Below are 15,685 nucleotides of genomic sequence, written 5' to 3'. Positions count from 1 at the left end.
AAAAAAAGAGGTTCATGTTCTTTTAAAAAATATTGCTTTTATATGTAGTACTGGCATAATGATGCCACTCGCAAGAATAGTAAATAAGTTTACGTTTTTTTGTCTCCTTGTAAATTTTAAGTTATGAAATAAATTGCCTACAGAGCCCAAATATGGATAGTTCGCCATGTGAGTTTATTGGGTTGAATTTATTAGCTGATGAATGACATTCCATCGATGAAAAATTTCCATCTTATACCATTGCATTTCAAAACCTGGCCTTTATGTCCAGATAACAGTTTATTTTAATTAAAAAAAACATCCACAAATGTGTCTTCTACATCTAATAACTTCACGAAGCATAAGCCGATAGATACGTAGATCGAGTCACGCCAAAGACATGTTCCTTGTAACAATTAATTTTTGAGGGAGTCGGACTCACTGGAAGCGCTTCTGGTGGCATCGAGTTCCAATATTGTTGGTGGTAATATCATGAATTCGGTTGAGAAGATCCTCTCGACGTTCGATCTAGACGAGCCCAAAAAAGAACAAGAATTATCATTACAGTATGTCACTAACGATTCCGATTAGTAAACCTGACCTGATCGAACAGCAAAGACCAACTGGTTGTCACCCACAGACTTAGAAGAAAGGCGATTCCGCCGAAATCCCTGGCAAAGAGCCTTCCGTGGATCCTCATATCCTCGGGAATCTTCCTTCAGCCTTCATCTTCACTTGAAGCTCTGGCCTAGAATGGAGAACAAAGGGATTTCCGAGTTGCATTTCCAGCCTTTTTGCGGGAAGGAAATGGAAGAAAGGTTCATTTTTTCCCCCAAGCAATTGCCTCCTCTTCAGGATCTGGGATTTAGCACACGAAGTCATTAAGAGGTCTGGCCTTTTCGACATCAGACAATGTGCCAATAAGAGCCTTGCAATCACACCATGTAAGCGTTTACAATTTATGGAATGGTTGTTTTGACGTAGAATTAGGGGTTAGGGGGGGCTGAATTTAATGACGATTTTTAATCTTTTGAGGCATGGATAATACTCCTCAATACTCAAAACTTTTAAAATGATAGCAGCAGATTATGAAGTGTAAAATCTGAATTTGGATAAATGAATAGATTGGAATGGGAGAGACTGATGTGATTGGCTAATAAAACATAGCGGTAGCTTTTAAGCCTGAAGACAATGACCTAAGTTCAATGTCAGGCCTCAACATCTCTTCAAAGCAGAAAAATAGCTCACATAAAGATTACCGTGGATCCCATTTCTAGCCTTTCTTCTTACGAGCTTTTAAGCCTTGCATGACTTGGCAAAGGCCAATTCTGGCAGACAGGTCACGCACTCTAAACGATGGTCGAAAGACGAGTCAAAACACTCGTAATCCCCGACACATTCAATTCAGTTGGGAAATGTCCACTAGGCACGCTTTTTGATGACCCTTCTTGTGAAGTAGCCTTCTTTTCTGGAACAAACACGACCTTCGGATCTCAACAAGGACGACGATAACTTCAAAAGACTCACGCTTGGGTAACTCATAAGAAGAGCTCATACCCTTCGTGAAAAAAACACTTCCGATTGAGGGCCAGCCTCTGGAAGGGATTTTAAACCATTTTGAGCGAGATGGTAAAGCCTACCATGATAAAGCAGCTGGACCCATCTTGTGGAGATTGAGGACAGGGAGAGAAAAAGAAGGTCAAGTCACCTCCAATTTGGCAGCACATCCATCCGTTGGAGGTCCAAGGGTTAATATACTAGAATCTACTATCCCTCTGGACTGCCAAATGAGGCGAAAAGAAATCAGAGGAGTGCGCCTCACTCAATGGGTGGAACTGCCCTTCTTTTGGTTTGGTGGGGAAGGCAAAAAGGAACTTTGGTTGGCCTTCATTGTGAATAAGAAGTACTTGAATTGGTGATTGATCAAAGAAGTGGTTTTTTATTGATAAACCATTTCATTTTCAGATGCCTTCGAATCCAATATTGGTGTGAAGCCATTGCTTCATTTGAAAGTTGAGTAAAAATTGAAGGGTAGATGGAGATGATAAATTTACAACTAGATTCAGAGAGCTATTATGGAATGAAATATTGAACGTTCAAATTAGAGTTTACATCTCAGGTTTTCTCATTTTGAGTTGGTGATAAAAAGCGGAAATCCCAGTAAAAGTTTTGAATTTTTGACTATCACTAGACCTTGGAAAAGAGGACGAAAAAAATCCGCAAAAAAGATGAAACAAAAAATTGACAGAAAGGTAGTAAAAACAGTCATTAAAAGTGGAAAAAATAAAAAAATCATGAAGTTTTTGAAAACGTGCTCCGAAGAGGATATTATATTTTCTCATTTCTAAAAAAACGATCAAAGCGATATTGTAATTGCATGCTTTTGTAAAATAAACAAGAAGTTAGGGGTCGTGGCATTCTTTGTCAATTTGGTCACTTTTGGATTTGGTGTGAAGTGACCATTTTTTTCTATCATCAAAAGGGTTGCTCATATTTTTAAACGTAATTCAAGTTTTTTCTGCTTTTTCAAAGTTTTTTTTAATCAAGTGAGCATGAAAAATGACAAAAGGCACAAAAAACTGCATTTTCCCCAAAACGGACGTTTTAGATAATTTGTCCAAAATGTGGCCGAACAAGGTAAAACCCTAGGTTTTCCCAGGTCTAATTTTCACCCATTCAAGCACTTATTTTTTTTCTTTTGATAATGATTTAAATTTGAGTCAAGCTTGTAGTGAAGTTTCCAAATAACCAATTATACTCCAATATATGTTGCCAAATCTTTCAATCAATCATATAAATTTGTAACTGATATTAGCCAATAATTACTACCAACTCAAAGAAAAATCGACTGATTTAACCGGTATGAAATATTCGCATTTATTCACTCCCCAAGTCAATCAGAAAATAAATAATAACTTTGTAAGTGATTAACTGTAAAGAAACGCACAGCTTGATACATTTGTGTACTTGTTTTTGTCCTCTAATCTTAATGGACAAGCATATGAGTATAAAATCCCACTTGATTTTTTCATTTATGTAAAGGTGTTAACTATAAGACGTGGTTCAAAATGTTCTTTTCTAACATCTCACTTCTTTGAGTAATAACGTTCAACAAAAAGTTAACATCTTAATTGATTATATTCATGACAATTGTTTGAGCCAACGACAATTATATTTTTGGCATTGCAGCTATAGTTGCAACATTGACACAGAAAAAAATATTAAACTTTCAGGAAGAATAACCGGCCCTAATTCAGACAATTGAAATTCAACACTATCTCTCCGCTTGATTTTTTTAACACTATTGAAAACAGGGTTGTCTCAGAAAAGGCGAGCTTAGAAAAGATAATGATACACTCTTAAGTGGAGAAGAAGAAGATTCCAAAGTGCTACAAAATTAAATGAATAAAAAAGTGGCCTGGAATTGATATAATTTCAATTACAATATCTCAACTGGTCACTTGCATCTACTATACTTAGAATAAAAGAGAAACCAATGATACCTTTTTGAGCAAGGATTGTTTGTGTTGGTGACTCCACCTCGAAATTTTCGAAAGGGAAGCGAACTTTCTGCACGGGTTCACTGAAGCCGAAAGTGAGTGAGAAAGGGACTCAAAGCTCTGAGATCAAATAGTTGCTCTAACCACTTTCTCTCGCTTCACTGGAAAATCTAAGGATGGCGCTATGAGGAGGGATAGGTAGGGAAGGTAGGCAGGTCCCTTTGATTTCTGAAGCAGATCCCATTCCGAGACTTCAAACCCTTGATTTGATAGCCGGTAATGGCCAATTTTTTGAGGGTTACTCCGGACATAAAAAATCTTTCTCCCCACACAACCCATGTTCAAAACCTTAGAGCTAGACACAAAAAAAATAGTCTACCTATATGGCGTGGGTTCAAATCCCGCTTTGTGCAGAATTTCATTCTAAGGAGCTATAGCAACCCAGACAAGGACAGTGTGTTCTCGCCGGCAACTTGGGTTCTGCCAAATGGAAATTGTACCGGGTGCGGCGCATGTCATGTGACAATCTTAGAATCGCTCTCACGGGCTGCTAGAGTGTCATATCTTGAAACTGCCACCGTGAAAAGTCTTGCGAGGCTCTCAAACAGATTTTTCGACATTTTAGTTTCTTCCAAATTCAAACGTTTGGCGTCAAAATGGTTTTAAACAGACTGCAGGAAATAAGGATTAAAAGGAAAAAAAGAGGATTTCAGAGTTCGGAAAAATAAAACAGTGGAGAAAAAGTGTAGAGACCCACGAGGCCCCTATATTCCAAGCAATTTTGAACCAAATCGGCTTGACTGGGCCTTTTGAGTTCCACCACTCTCATTTGTGCCATTTCTGGTCCGGATTTTTTTTTTAAATGAAACTCTTTTCACATGTAAGCTAATCCTATTTATCAACTAGGTGACAATTAATAATCCATTAATGTACTTTCTTGTTCAGGGAATAAGTGAATTGTGGTTTCGTGTTTCGTAAAAGGATATACCGCTAACGTTGCAGGTGTGTATATGAACTCCTTTTTGTAATTGAAGTACCAATGTCAGGGGGGGGGGGGGGGACCTCGCCCGGCCAGCGAAGCTAGCCATCATATCCTTTGCGTATAATTCCCTAGTCCGTATCAGATTGATTCTCCGTTTGCGGGAGTGGTTAGCGTCTGAAAGGTTCCTTAAGAAGAGTCAGGGAGGCGAATCAAACCGGGGACCTCCATCATGATAGGGAACTACGCAAACCACTAGGTCACGTCTCTCCCTTATTTTTTTATTGGGACACTAAGGCAGGATTGGTGTCGTCATATCTTTTTGGGAGGGGCAATCGTTTCCAGTGGCATTGAGGCTTCAAGATTCATTTCATTTTGCGACTTCCTTACCGCTACCGGGATTGGTATCCCGGTTTGGAATTTTAGTCAAAAACTTGTCCAAGTCTGACTTAAATCCGCCACTGGATCAACACCTACATAAGCCCTACGAATATTTGAGGGTAGCAAATTGAACAATGAAGGAGTCCGAGAAAGAAGAGAGTTGGACTTCATTGTTCGAACTAGACTGGATTCTCGAGGGCTTGAAGGTGCTCTTCAAAACGCACGTTAAGCCTCTACGGTCACTACAATTGACCCTAAATCCTGGGTTGGGACAAAGCTCATGAATGCTTTTGAAAACGTACAATATCAGATACCTTTCGTACCTTCTCTGAGTACTGTACAATCCCAACCTTTCTAACCTCTCCAATATGAGAGCTCTCTCATATCTTCAATGTTCCTAGTAAAACATCTTTGAACTTGCTCGACCTTTTTCAACCTGCAGAACTCATTGGAGCTCAAATGGGTGAAGCCATACTCAAGATGCGGCTGAACAATCGACTTGTTCAGAGTTAGCATCGTGATACTATCTCTGGACTTCAATGTGCGATATATCCAACCACACATTTGAAAAGCCTTACCCAACTTTCAACTGGATATGCTCATCGAACTTTCCATTATCTTTGGAGGACTACACCTTAAATCCTTCATGGATGAGACCTGCTCAATGTCCTTACCTTCATCATCAAATGTGTCTGATGGAGTGTCTAATGGCGTCGACCCAAAATTTTGGGAAAAGTGAAATTTTCGATAATTTAAAAGTTTTTCATCATGATGTTTAAACATGAAAATATTTTCTAGCAGGAGAAATATTGCTTCAAAATAGGACACTACACCACTATGTCATGAATTGTAGATTTGTGGTTAGGTTGTTTCTCAAACTTTTAATACGAGTTTTTTTCTTAATCTCTTCTTTCCTCTTTTTGATATCCTGTGCCACAGCAACTGGTTTCTTGTCCAAACAAGGTCAATCAACAAAAACTCGTAATTGTAGTAAATTGGAGGTGTTCCATTATGTGCAAACAGTTATTGCCGGTCTGAGAGCTTTTGTCTTGGTCCAATGTGTCTGACCAGGAAATGTTCCAAACGTTGGCTCAAAAAATGTATAGCTAGACAACCCATCACTTTTAGGGATTACGGAAGACCATCTTCAATCTCTATTAGGCTCTCACAATTTAAAATACAGGTGTGCTATCATAAGATTCCTTCTTTTCATCGCTGTCTCGGCTCAATGAAATAAGTGCGGGAAAAGCTGAACAAATTTGCTTTCGTTCCAAAAGAAGAAGGAAATCCCAGGACACAGAATAGTAAGAAAATGGAACCGTATGATTTGAGAAGCTTTCCCAGAACAGTTCATGGTTTTCTTGGCGATGTGAGACCATGGTAATTGTTGGAGAACGTCAAACCCTCAACGAGCTAGATGGCGTTGTGTGCATCTACTGACGGATCTAACCTCGAATTCGAACAAAAAAACAAGTCAAGTCCATATTTTCCCTGTCTACTAAAGCTATTCCGTGAAGGAAAAAATTCAAAAATCCAATTTTGACCTCTTTTGTGACTAGCCAGACTATCCATGTGACCCCAAAGACGTTTGTGTAGTTGATAGATACATAGTTCACTATAGATACTGTTTTGTATGTGTGTATAAAATGTTTTTATCATATTTCATACCTTCACGTATATTTCTTTTCAAACATGATATCAAAGCAATATATTATTATCATTGTTTTATTAAATTGTAGGGGCGCTGCCTTCAACTCTTTTCAATGTTGCAATGATCAAAGCATCGAAAAAAATATTGCCATTGCTTGCCTTTTTTAGGGCGTCATCTATTGGTGAATAATGAAACAAATACTTTGCGATCACAATCGAACCCCAAAGCAACATTGAAGAGGTGGGATTTGACCTTCCTTTAATATTTCTTTGTTGGAAGCAAATGTTAGAATCCGAGAAAAGTTTTGAAAACTGTTCGTGTTTTATTTTCGTTTTAGACTATGATCATTGTCAGTTCAATGCTCTACGGGGTAAGTACATACCAAAAATATAGCAAGGTAACTAACCAGGGACGTTTCCAATGCAGAAAAACTGCCTGCTCAAGGGCTTTCAATTGTAACTGCAAGTGACAGCTTTCCAAAAACTCCTGATTTATTGGCAAGTGATTTTCCCTAAGATGTGCCATTTCTTAGATTTTGTCACACGGACCATCGGTATCAGATCAAATTGAAATACGGGCCCGTCTTAAAATAATAACACCATTACCATGTACAGAAATGGCTAGAATTGGAAATCAATTATTTTCACCTGAAAATTAATAAGCATTGATTTGATCATGGATTTCTGTTTATTCGTTTCAAAAAGTAATTATGTATGTTCTATCAAAACTCCATTGACTTCCCACGATGACGATTTCTAATGTAATTGATACATTTAAATACGGATCGATTTTCCGACTAATTGCATTTTTCACTTTTCGGTCAATTTGGCAACTAAGTAGACAAGGAAGAAGACACTCTCCATTTCTGAATTAGGTATTCTTGGAATAAGTTAACAAGCGAAAAAGGCACGTATTATCAAATCCCAAATAGCTCTTAGATATGCCCTGTGATACTAGAATCTCCACGGATATATCAATGACCATATTTAAGTCCAAATTGCTTTTTTTTGTTGATCTTGCTTGGATCTATTTTTTTGTTCGATGTATTTGATTGACATGCAATTGAGGACGAACTAACTTGCATTGGAAACTTTGGAAAAACTGGACTTGCACCAATTGAAGCGCTCTCTTTTTGGGTTTTAAATTTTGTCCAACTGATCTTCTAATTACGATGGGTCATTTGGGTTATTTTTTTACGTAGGGGCATGCAAGAAAGGAATCGGAAAAAGAGTTTGGTGTCAATCAACAACGAAAGTGTTGTGCAAAAATAAGACTATATTATCCAATAGATACAATGATCGATCATTGCCTTTGTCAAAGCGGTGGCCTTGTTCATCTGGTTGATTTTTTTGTTAGGAAGACATAATGTAATTAATTGAAACCATTAGTGTACTAAGTTGGCTACGTTACACTAGTGTTACTTGTGTTACAGTCATCACTTCAAAACCTAGATCCAGGTTTCCTATAACGGTGTTACCAAATGCCCGATAGAGGGCGCTTTCACTAATGTTGCTCATCACCTCAAAACTGTGTCAAATGTGTCAGCTTGCGGGGCTGTTTGTTTACCCATAAACCACTGAAAATTATGGACGTACCTCGACCAAGACTAGCCATAACAAAAAGCCAATTCAGCCGCAATTGCCTTTAGGCTGTCTGTAGTAATATAATAAGGAATGTAGATTGCTCCAATTAAAGGCTCGTAATTTTTATATCATTTACTTGTTAAGTAGTTCGTTTTAAAGTTATATTGTCAAAAGCTGGCCAAGAGCAGGCCGAAAATTCGAATTTTATGTAGTGTTTACTACATAGCTTTGAACCATATCTCCTGAGTTCCCTCAGCATATCTTGGGCTCAAACTTGGTTAAGTTCATCTATTTAACAAGATATTGTTATCGTATGAAGTGCTTATTTTGAATAAAGTGAACAGTGTAGGAGATGTTTTTTTGCTTCTGTTTGCAGTCCATATCTCCAGAAGTCTGTGGATATGAGATGCATCCGTTTTTTATGCCTTCAAATGAAATCCCGATCTCTGTCCAAATGCACTGTCAATGACACAAGAGGTATCCAGAAGCTTTGTGGCAACCTTGATTTGATAATTCATTTGATCCCACCACTCTTTGACACATGTTTTGTGCGGTTCCATGTGCTGTTGTCGCAATGCTTTCCCATATATTTGGTTCCAATAAAGGAACTCAATTGCGATGACCATATCCAGTTCTGCAGGTATCGATCGAGAAGGTGAATGTGAGAGCAAGTGCTCAAGACATGAATGAATCAGGGATCTGATTTCTGGAATCTGATTTGATCCGTATCACCGTCGACAAAAGACCCCAACACTCATTAAACCATTATAAAAGGGTCTTTGATAGGAATCGACGACAAAAGAAGTGATAGGAATCGGGAACCAGGAGAGGCTACACAAGTCCTTCGTCAAATTAAGATGAAGACCTTCTCCGCTTCATTTCACAACCCAATTTAAACTTCGTTACGGAAGACTTCGAAGAAAAAAAAGCACGAACTGCCAATAGAAAGCTTTAGGAGTGGTTGAAACTCAAAATTCATTATAATCTTGGGATAAATTGGGACGATTTGAACTGATAGCTCATTGCTGATACAATAAGAATTTAAGCAAGGTCAATTTCACTAATCAATACTTAAGTATAAGGAACAAGACAATATGCCTCCTTGTTTACCAACTCACCACAAAGAGGAGAGGTTTGATGCATGAATGCGTTCAGATCAATTATACCTCCGAGAATTTCTTTCGTTTCTCTCCAACCCTCATTCGTCTCTGTGCCAAGCTCGCTGAGCATGAAAAAAGGTTAATTTCCGAGGTCATCTTCTTCCACCTCGAAGTGACCATATGAGGTCAGATGGTTTTCCGGAGAACGCGGAGGAACATGTGCAGCCAATGGCGTATAAATGTTTGTAACTTGGCACGAGTCACGAACCAACAACCAACGCCCCTTGTCGTATAACGAGAGAAGAAACAAGATGGGAGACGAGACCAAAAAGCTCCCAAATATTTGCACACTTGTCAAGTCACAGCTTAAGCCAACGGATCTGCATGTCCAGCACATATTGAAAAGCTTGATGTGAGAATATCTATCAACATGAACTAGGATCGTAGTGATGGCAGTACATGGTGAAACAGCGGACTTCTGAACTAGATGGACACGGCCCATGCACACTGTGCAATAGGGTTTGTGGTGTGTGAGGTAAACAAAGGAAAGAAGGGCAAATCAAATTTGGCACATTTTCTGCGATGAAACAGAAAACATCAACGAAAAACGAAATTGAACGCGGAATGTCCCGATTAAGTCCTGAAAAATAACCACTAGATGGCAGTACCCTGAAGGTCAACGGCTGAATTCAGACAGGAATCATTAAGGAACTTTTTGGGACCACAGAATCTTAAAATCTTTTCTTATGAAAATGCGCACTACATTTTCCACTCATTATGAGACGACTGCATTAGTTCTAGCAAAAAAGTAATGAACTTTTTGCTTGCTTACAAGGTTGAGTGGATCAACAATTTTCTTGACTTTCCATCAAAGGCGGTAATGTGAGGTTATAATTTCCCGGGTTCTGCGCCTAGAACCTATGAATGAGGGATCAAAATGGTCTGAGATTCAGGCAGAACAAATTATGGAAGCCCCAAAGATGGCAAGAAAGAAGCAAAAATTGCAAATTTATTGGCAAATAAATCCAAATATCTCTACGTGTCTTCATGGATTTATTTGAATTAGCCAAGTGCAGTTTTCTTCTCAACTCTTTGCCTAAGGTGTAGAGGACAAATATGAATGGACATATTTTTTTGCTCTCTCCTTCATGTTCTTGAGCAAAGTAGACCTGAAAGCATTAGTTTGCTGATTTGAAGCTCATAGAAAGGCTTGAATATAACATATCTGATAAATTTGAACAACTTATCAAAGTTTATTAACAAATAAAGTACAAATTGGCAAGTAAGAAGCAAAGCCCTTTTGGGTTCTGAAGTCTCCTTTGCTAGATTTCTACACACTTAACCTATTTCTTGATTTTGGTTTCCTTAACAATATGACTGTTGGCGCCAAAAGACCTTGAAGGAGGATTCATTTAGGCTGGTATGGCAAAGGAAATCACAATCCTGGGCGTTTTGAGTTTTTCATTGCAAATTAAAGAATTGTTTTGATTTCTGTTCATGATTTTAAATCATATGATTAGAGACGGCCAAAATATGCATTATACGTGTTAAGTCCTATAACTTTTTTTTTACTTTTAAGCATGCTTGATATCTTGGTGCATATTTCGGCTTTGAGCAAAGCCTAAAAAGATCACCGTATTTTTTGCGACAAAATTGAGATATTGTAGTCAAGAATCGGAAAATGCAACCCAAAAATAAGCCAAAACCGCCTCTCTTCAGATGCCGGGGGGTTCAATTCACGCAGTTGGAAGGTCAAGTTTTTAGGGTGGAGACATGGCTAGTACAGTTTCCTAGTTTGATTCTCCTCCTCAATCTTTCTTAAAAAGACTTATAAATGCCAACAAGGCTCATCCCTGAAAGTGTCAGCGGAAATCAATGGGGTCGTGACCATACTGGGTTGCTGTCAATTTGCTAGTTTGAATGTCAATGCACGTGTCCAACGAAATTAACTGAAGGTAAAATACAATCATATAACAGCAATGTGAAGAAAATCGGGTGAGCTTGACTGAATCAAATGCGCATTGTTCTGGTTACCTCCCATGGTTTTTTTTGGTTGTTTTCAAAACCGTTCTTACCGCGCTCAATCATTACTGTGCGCCGATTTGTAATAAATTTAAACCATCTTCCTGGTTTCGAGCCCAATCTTGTAGCCCTGATTTCAGAGCATCTTTTTGCATGCTTTGGCCACTTGCTATGGATATTTTAGATTTTAGCGCATATTCTTTTGCACGTTTTGACCACTTTTATGCAAATTAATTGCCGTAAAACCGATATGTTTTCTACAAATTTTGGCCATCTCTACATATCATGCTCTCTACTCTCACACTTCTGTTCACACTAGATTTGTTCCTCTTGGCAAGTGCGTTGTGGTTGACGTTGCAATTATAGTTATAAAGTTCAAATTAATTCAAATTTAAAACCTTATATCGAGATGTTTAACTACAGCTATTCAGAAAGTATATCATACTCTGACTATTAAAAAAAACTATTCGCCTACGCTTAATGTTGATTAAATTTGGACAGACCCCCATTATCATGAATTAACAATGTATTATTCAAAGCAGAAATTGCAACTCGCTCTGTGTTCAGTGACATTGGACAAACATTAATTCCCTCCCTGATACCATTCCTTTTTGTTTTGGAGCAAGGGCGAGTGGCAATGGAAATCCCTCACACATAATATATTAATATAATACATGGCTCATCTTAAAATAATGTTTCTCGTCAAATTACCACCTTCATCAGCACCTTCGAAAATGCAGAATGACCACGACCATTGAGAAGGCAGGCAACTCCATTGTTGGTGAAGATTACCTTTTGAAATTAAAATTGAAAACTTAAAACCATCAAAAACGAATTTATTTGTCAGGGTGATGCCAGTTTGAACTGATATCGCTAATTGCAATATGCTTTTAGTGTTTTACAAATGTTACAAATAATGTGTATTTTGAGATTGTTAATAAGTAGTCAAAGAAATGGTTTAACATAAAACAGGAGAAAAAAACACCTAGAATTGTAGTTTGTAAATGGAGTAAAATGAAATCGATTGTTCTTATGTTAAGTTTCTATTCCTTGATTTCGATATGAACCTCATGGAAAAATTATGTAAATGATTAATTCAGCATCAATAAGAAATATTGTAGATTGGTGCTCTATGGCAGGTATTACTTAGTTTTGGGAGTGGGCTAGAACTTGTTGGAAACGTTTTTCTTTTTCCTTGTTGGATCTAATCTATCTTCCTTTTTTTAAGTCCAGGCAGAGAAGAGCAACGGTAGAAACAACAGAGTTTAAAAATCAATTACCGAAGATCAAACATTTTGCAGAATATCTATCATAAAAAGTTAATCAATCTTGAAAATATTTGTCCCATCTGTAATATTTCACTCAATCGTTATACCTTCATAATTCATGTTTGGAATCTTTTGGACATAGATAATTGAAAAACATACTTTCACCTGCTGGTAAGTCCTTATTTAGTTTAAAAAGGTATTGCACAGCACCCCATAGACTTATTTATTCTACGAAATATGTTGCAATTAAAAAATACGAAAGATTTTGGACAAAAAATTACCATGAAAAAAACATTTTTGAATGAGTGCGTTACTTCTCTTTCCCATCTTTTATGTGCAGTATTAAACAAATGTCATGACTAAGAGCTCAATAATGCTGAAGTAAAATGTAATCAACTTAACTATTGGGGACTTTTTCCTTTGATAAGTCATAATTCGAATATCAATTGAGATCTCGCAACTAAGCTTTTTTTTTTAACTTTGCTTGCTTGGTTCTTGTCACATTTTCACGTCTTTTCTAGCGTAATGGTTCATATGGTGATATCCATTGTTTTAGAAGTCCCAAGAGCAATCTTTACCAGGGTGATGATAAGATTTAGCACTGAAGGAATCAACAGAAAAAAAAGTATAATTCGTAACTCTCCCTTCAAACATTGTTATGAATCATAAAAGTCGTACTTTTGATTAGCTACGTATAACTTGACACCCAGGGTATTTAGTTTCTTACCTTCAACGAGGTTGTGTAACTCTTCCGACTGTATCAACATGTAGTCAAATAACGTCACTCACTCACTCTATTCATTCCTCATTGTGGGGTTCCATCACGTTCCAAGACCCTCTTGGAAGTGGAGCCAAGCTCAATAGAGTGCTTAATGTTAATACGCCTTTGGAAGGGATCCTCGGCATGAAACCACTGTTATGTGGCTTACACAGAAAACAGAGAAGAACGCAGAAGAAAAGACCAAATGGAAAGCGCTTCCTTCTTCCAACCTTCGCTCTTATTTTGGGTCCTTGTTCCTTGGCTCTCGCCGTCGCTTGACTCCCTTTTTTGATTCAAGAGCTCGGTCCAATTCTCCCATTCGTCACTCGAAAACGGTGTTATTAAAAGCCACGAGACAAATTGCTCCCTTTACGCAGCTTGACCGTAAACAAGAACGGATTGGATTAGAGATGGAGCCTGTTGATGGCTGGAATTGAAAATAGATTGCGATCCAAATCTTATTCGATGGACATGGAATTTTAGTAACAGAATATTTCGATAAACCTGTTTTGGTTCCACATGGGAGATAGGTTGTAAAGTATTTCAGTGTTATGTTTATTTGGATAGTTTTTTTACTTTGAAGGGTATGTCGTTATGACCAGAGCTCTCTAGTCTAAGTAATACAATCAAAACGGGCAAAAAGGAAAAGACAAGAGGAGGAAAATTCAGATATGTTTAGCTCTATTTTAGCTTTATTAGCTCTTTGTAACAGACATCTAAGCAAAATAATGAAATAACTAAACATAACAACTAAAGCAACTGAAACTAAAGATGTTAAAGAGTGCTGGGATACTAAAGAAACTCTGAATACGTGCCTTAAACAAAAGCATCATGAAACCAATAATTTTGCTACAGATCTTAGCAATTGTGCTTAATTAATGCATCAACCACGTTGAGCCCGCAAGTAATTGCCCTTTTGCTTAGTACTGTCGATGCACTAAAAAGGCAAAGTATTGGAAAAAATCGTTATCGAAAGCTGCTGATGAGATGTAATCTTGATTGATCGAATGAATGGCTTGCATAAGGCAAGAAAATCAAGCCCTTGAAAAGAAATTTATATTTTTTTAATCATCGAGCAACAAAAATCATCAAACAGGTAAAAGGAGACAAATGGTTTCCATTTTTCAAGAAAAACAGAACAATAACCAATTAGAAAACTCGATTTTTCAGCCAAAATGGTGAAAATGAAAAGTTAAGCAACCATATCATAATGCAATCAATGCAAAAACTTACCAAATTCATAACAGGTAAATTATTTTTTTTTTTATAAAACAGGTTTATCGAAATATTCTGCCCAATTTCTTCCGTTCATCGTTAGTTTGACAACATAAAAGTGAAATATTTTTAGTTTCGAACATCGTTTTCAAACTTGACATCTACCTATTACGCGCAATTGATACCTACATCACTTATGACTTGAGATTGGAATATTGAGGGTCAGACTCGAAACATATTACACTCATTTCTATGACCTTCTCAAAAAGCAATCGACGAACTCTTCTGGAGTAGAACTTCTAATCAAATCGATTTTTATTGGGCTCATTATTTGTTTTTTTTATGGACACCCACCCTGACTGAGAGGTAGCACACGAACTTCTAAAGATGTGGACTGCGAAGGGAAACAAAAAATTCTTAGCTCATTAACCGTTCACTTTATTCCAAATATACACTTGATACGACCACAATGTCTTGTTTAATAGATGAACTTGGCCAAGTTTGCACTCAAAACAATGCTTAGAGAACTCAGGAGAAATGTCCAAAGTTATGTTGTAAACACGACATAAAATTCAAATTTTCTGCTTGCTCTTGGTCAGCTACGTAAGCTTTTGACAATATAACTTTGAAACTCACCATTTTGGAAGCAAATGATATGGAAATAAATCGCCTTTAAGTGAAGCGATCTACGTTTCTTATTTTATTCTTTTAATTCGAAAAGTGGCTCACAGTCGCTATAACCAAGAGCAGGCCGACTTGGCGGAAAGCTCGAACACAGTCCATATTTCTAGAAGTCCGTGGGTAGACCATCTCCCGTTAGAAACTGACGAATCAGCATCCTCAAAACTTTGAGTTATGATTTTGTCACAAGTCCCTGAAAATAGAAGTGCAAGAACGTTCAAATTTTGAGAGAACCATCCTGAAAAGTATTTATTGTTAATGTAATGCGTTCCATGGCACAATGTCCTGTTGTACAATGCAGTAGTAACGAAATAGCAGTCAGTGATTCCCTTCTTTTAAAAAGAAACTGTTAAACATTACATCGCAACATGTGTTCATAACGACAAAAAAATTGAAAATAACTTGCTTCCCATTACTCCTTCATTTTATCGACCCCTAAAGCGACCTTCATTCCTCCAGAGCCTCATGCAACAATCTACGAAACTTGAAGCTCTTGGAGCACATTGCTTCTTAACTTTACACATTTCCATGGTTTATGCAGATGTACAAGTTGTGAGTAAATTATG

General features: G+C 37.5%; 1 protein-coding gene across 3 annotated transcripts in view; it reads right to left on the bottom strand.

The window, feature by feature from the left end:
- The window catches only part of LOC131892043 (probable G-protein coupled receptor CG31760), a 38,295-nt gene that overhangs the window by 20,595 nt on the left and 2,015 nt on the right, over window positions 1-15,685 (bottom strand). The window contains exons 2-4 of one of the 3 annotated variants that reach the window (XM_059241768.1): window positions 13,191-13,650; window positions 581-727; window positions 422-507 (exon numbers count right to left, since the gene is read on the bottom strand). In XM_059241768.1, coding sequence (XP_059097751.1) covers window positions 422-507; window positions 581-679 — 185 coding nt within the window. In that variant the 5' untranslated portion in view covers window positions 680-727; window positions 13,191-13,650. Of the gene's footprint in view, window positions 1-421; window positions 508-580; window positions 728-9,191; window positions 9,549-13,190; window positions 13,651-15,685 lie in introns of those variants that run through there. The other 2 variants (XM_059241769.1, XM_059241770.1) reach the window with 2 other exon arrangements.

This window comes from Tigriopus californicus, chromosome 12, assembly GCF_007210705.1.
Source record: "Tigriopus californicus strain San Diego chromosome 12, Tcal_SD_v2.1, whole genome shotgun sequence".
NCBI lineage: Eukaryota > Metazoa > Arthropoda > Copepoda > Harpacticoida > Harpacticidae > Tigriopus > Tigriopus californicus.
This window is presented reverse-complemented; position numbering and strand designations above follow the sequence as displayed.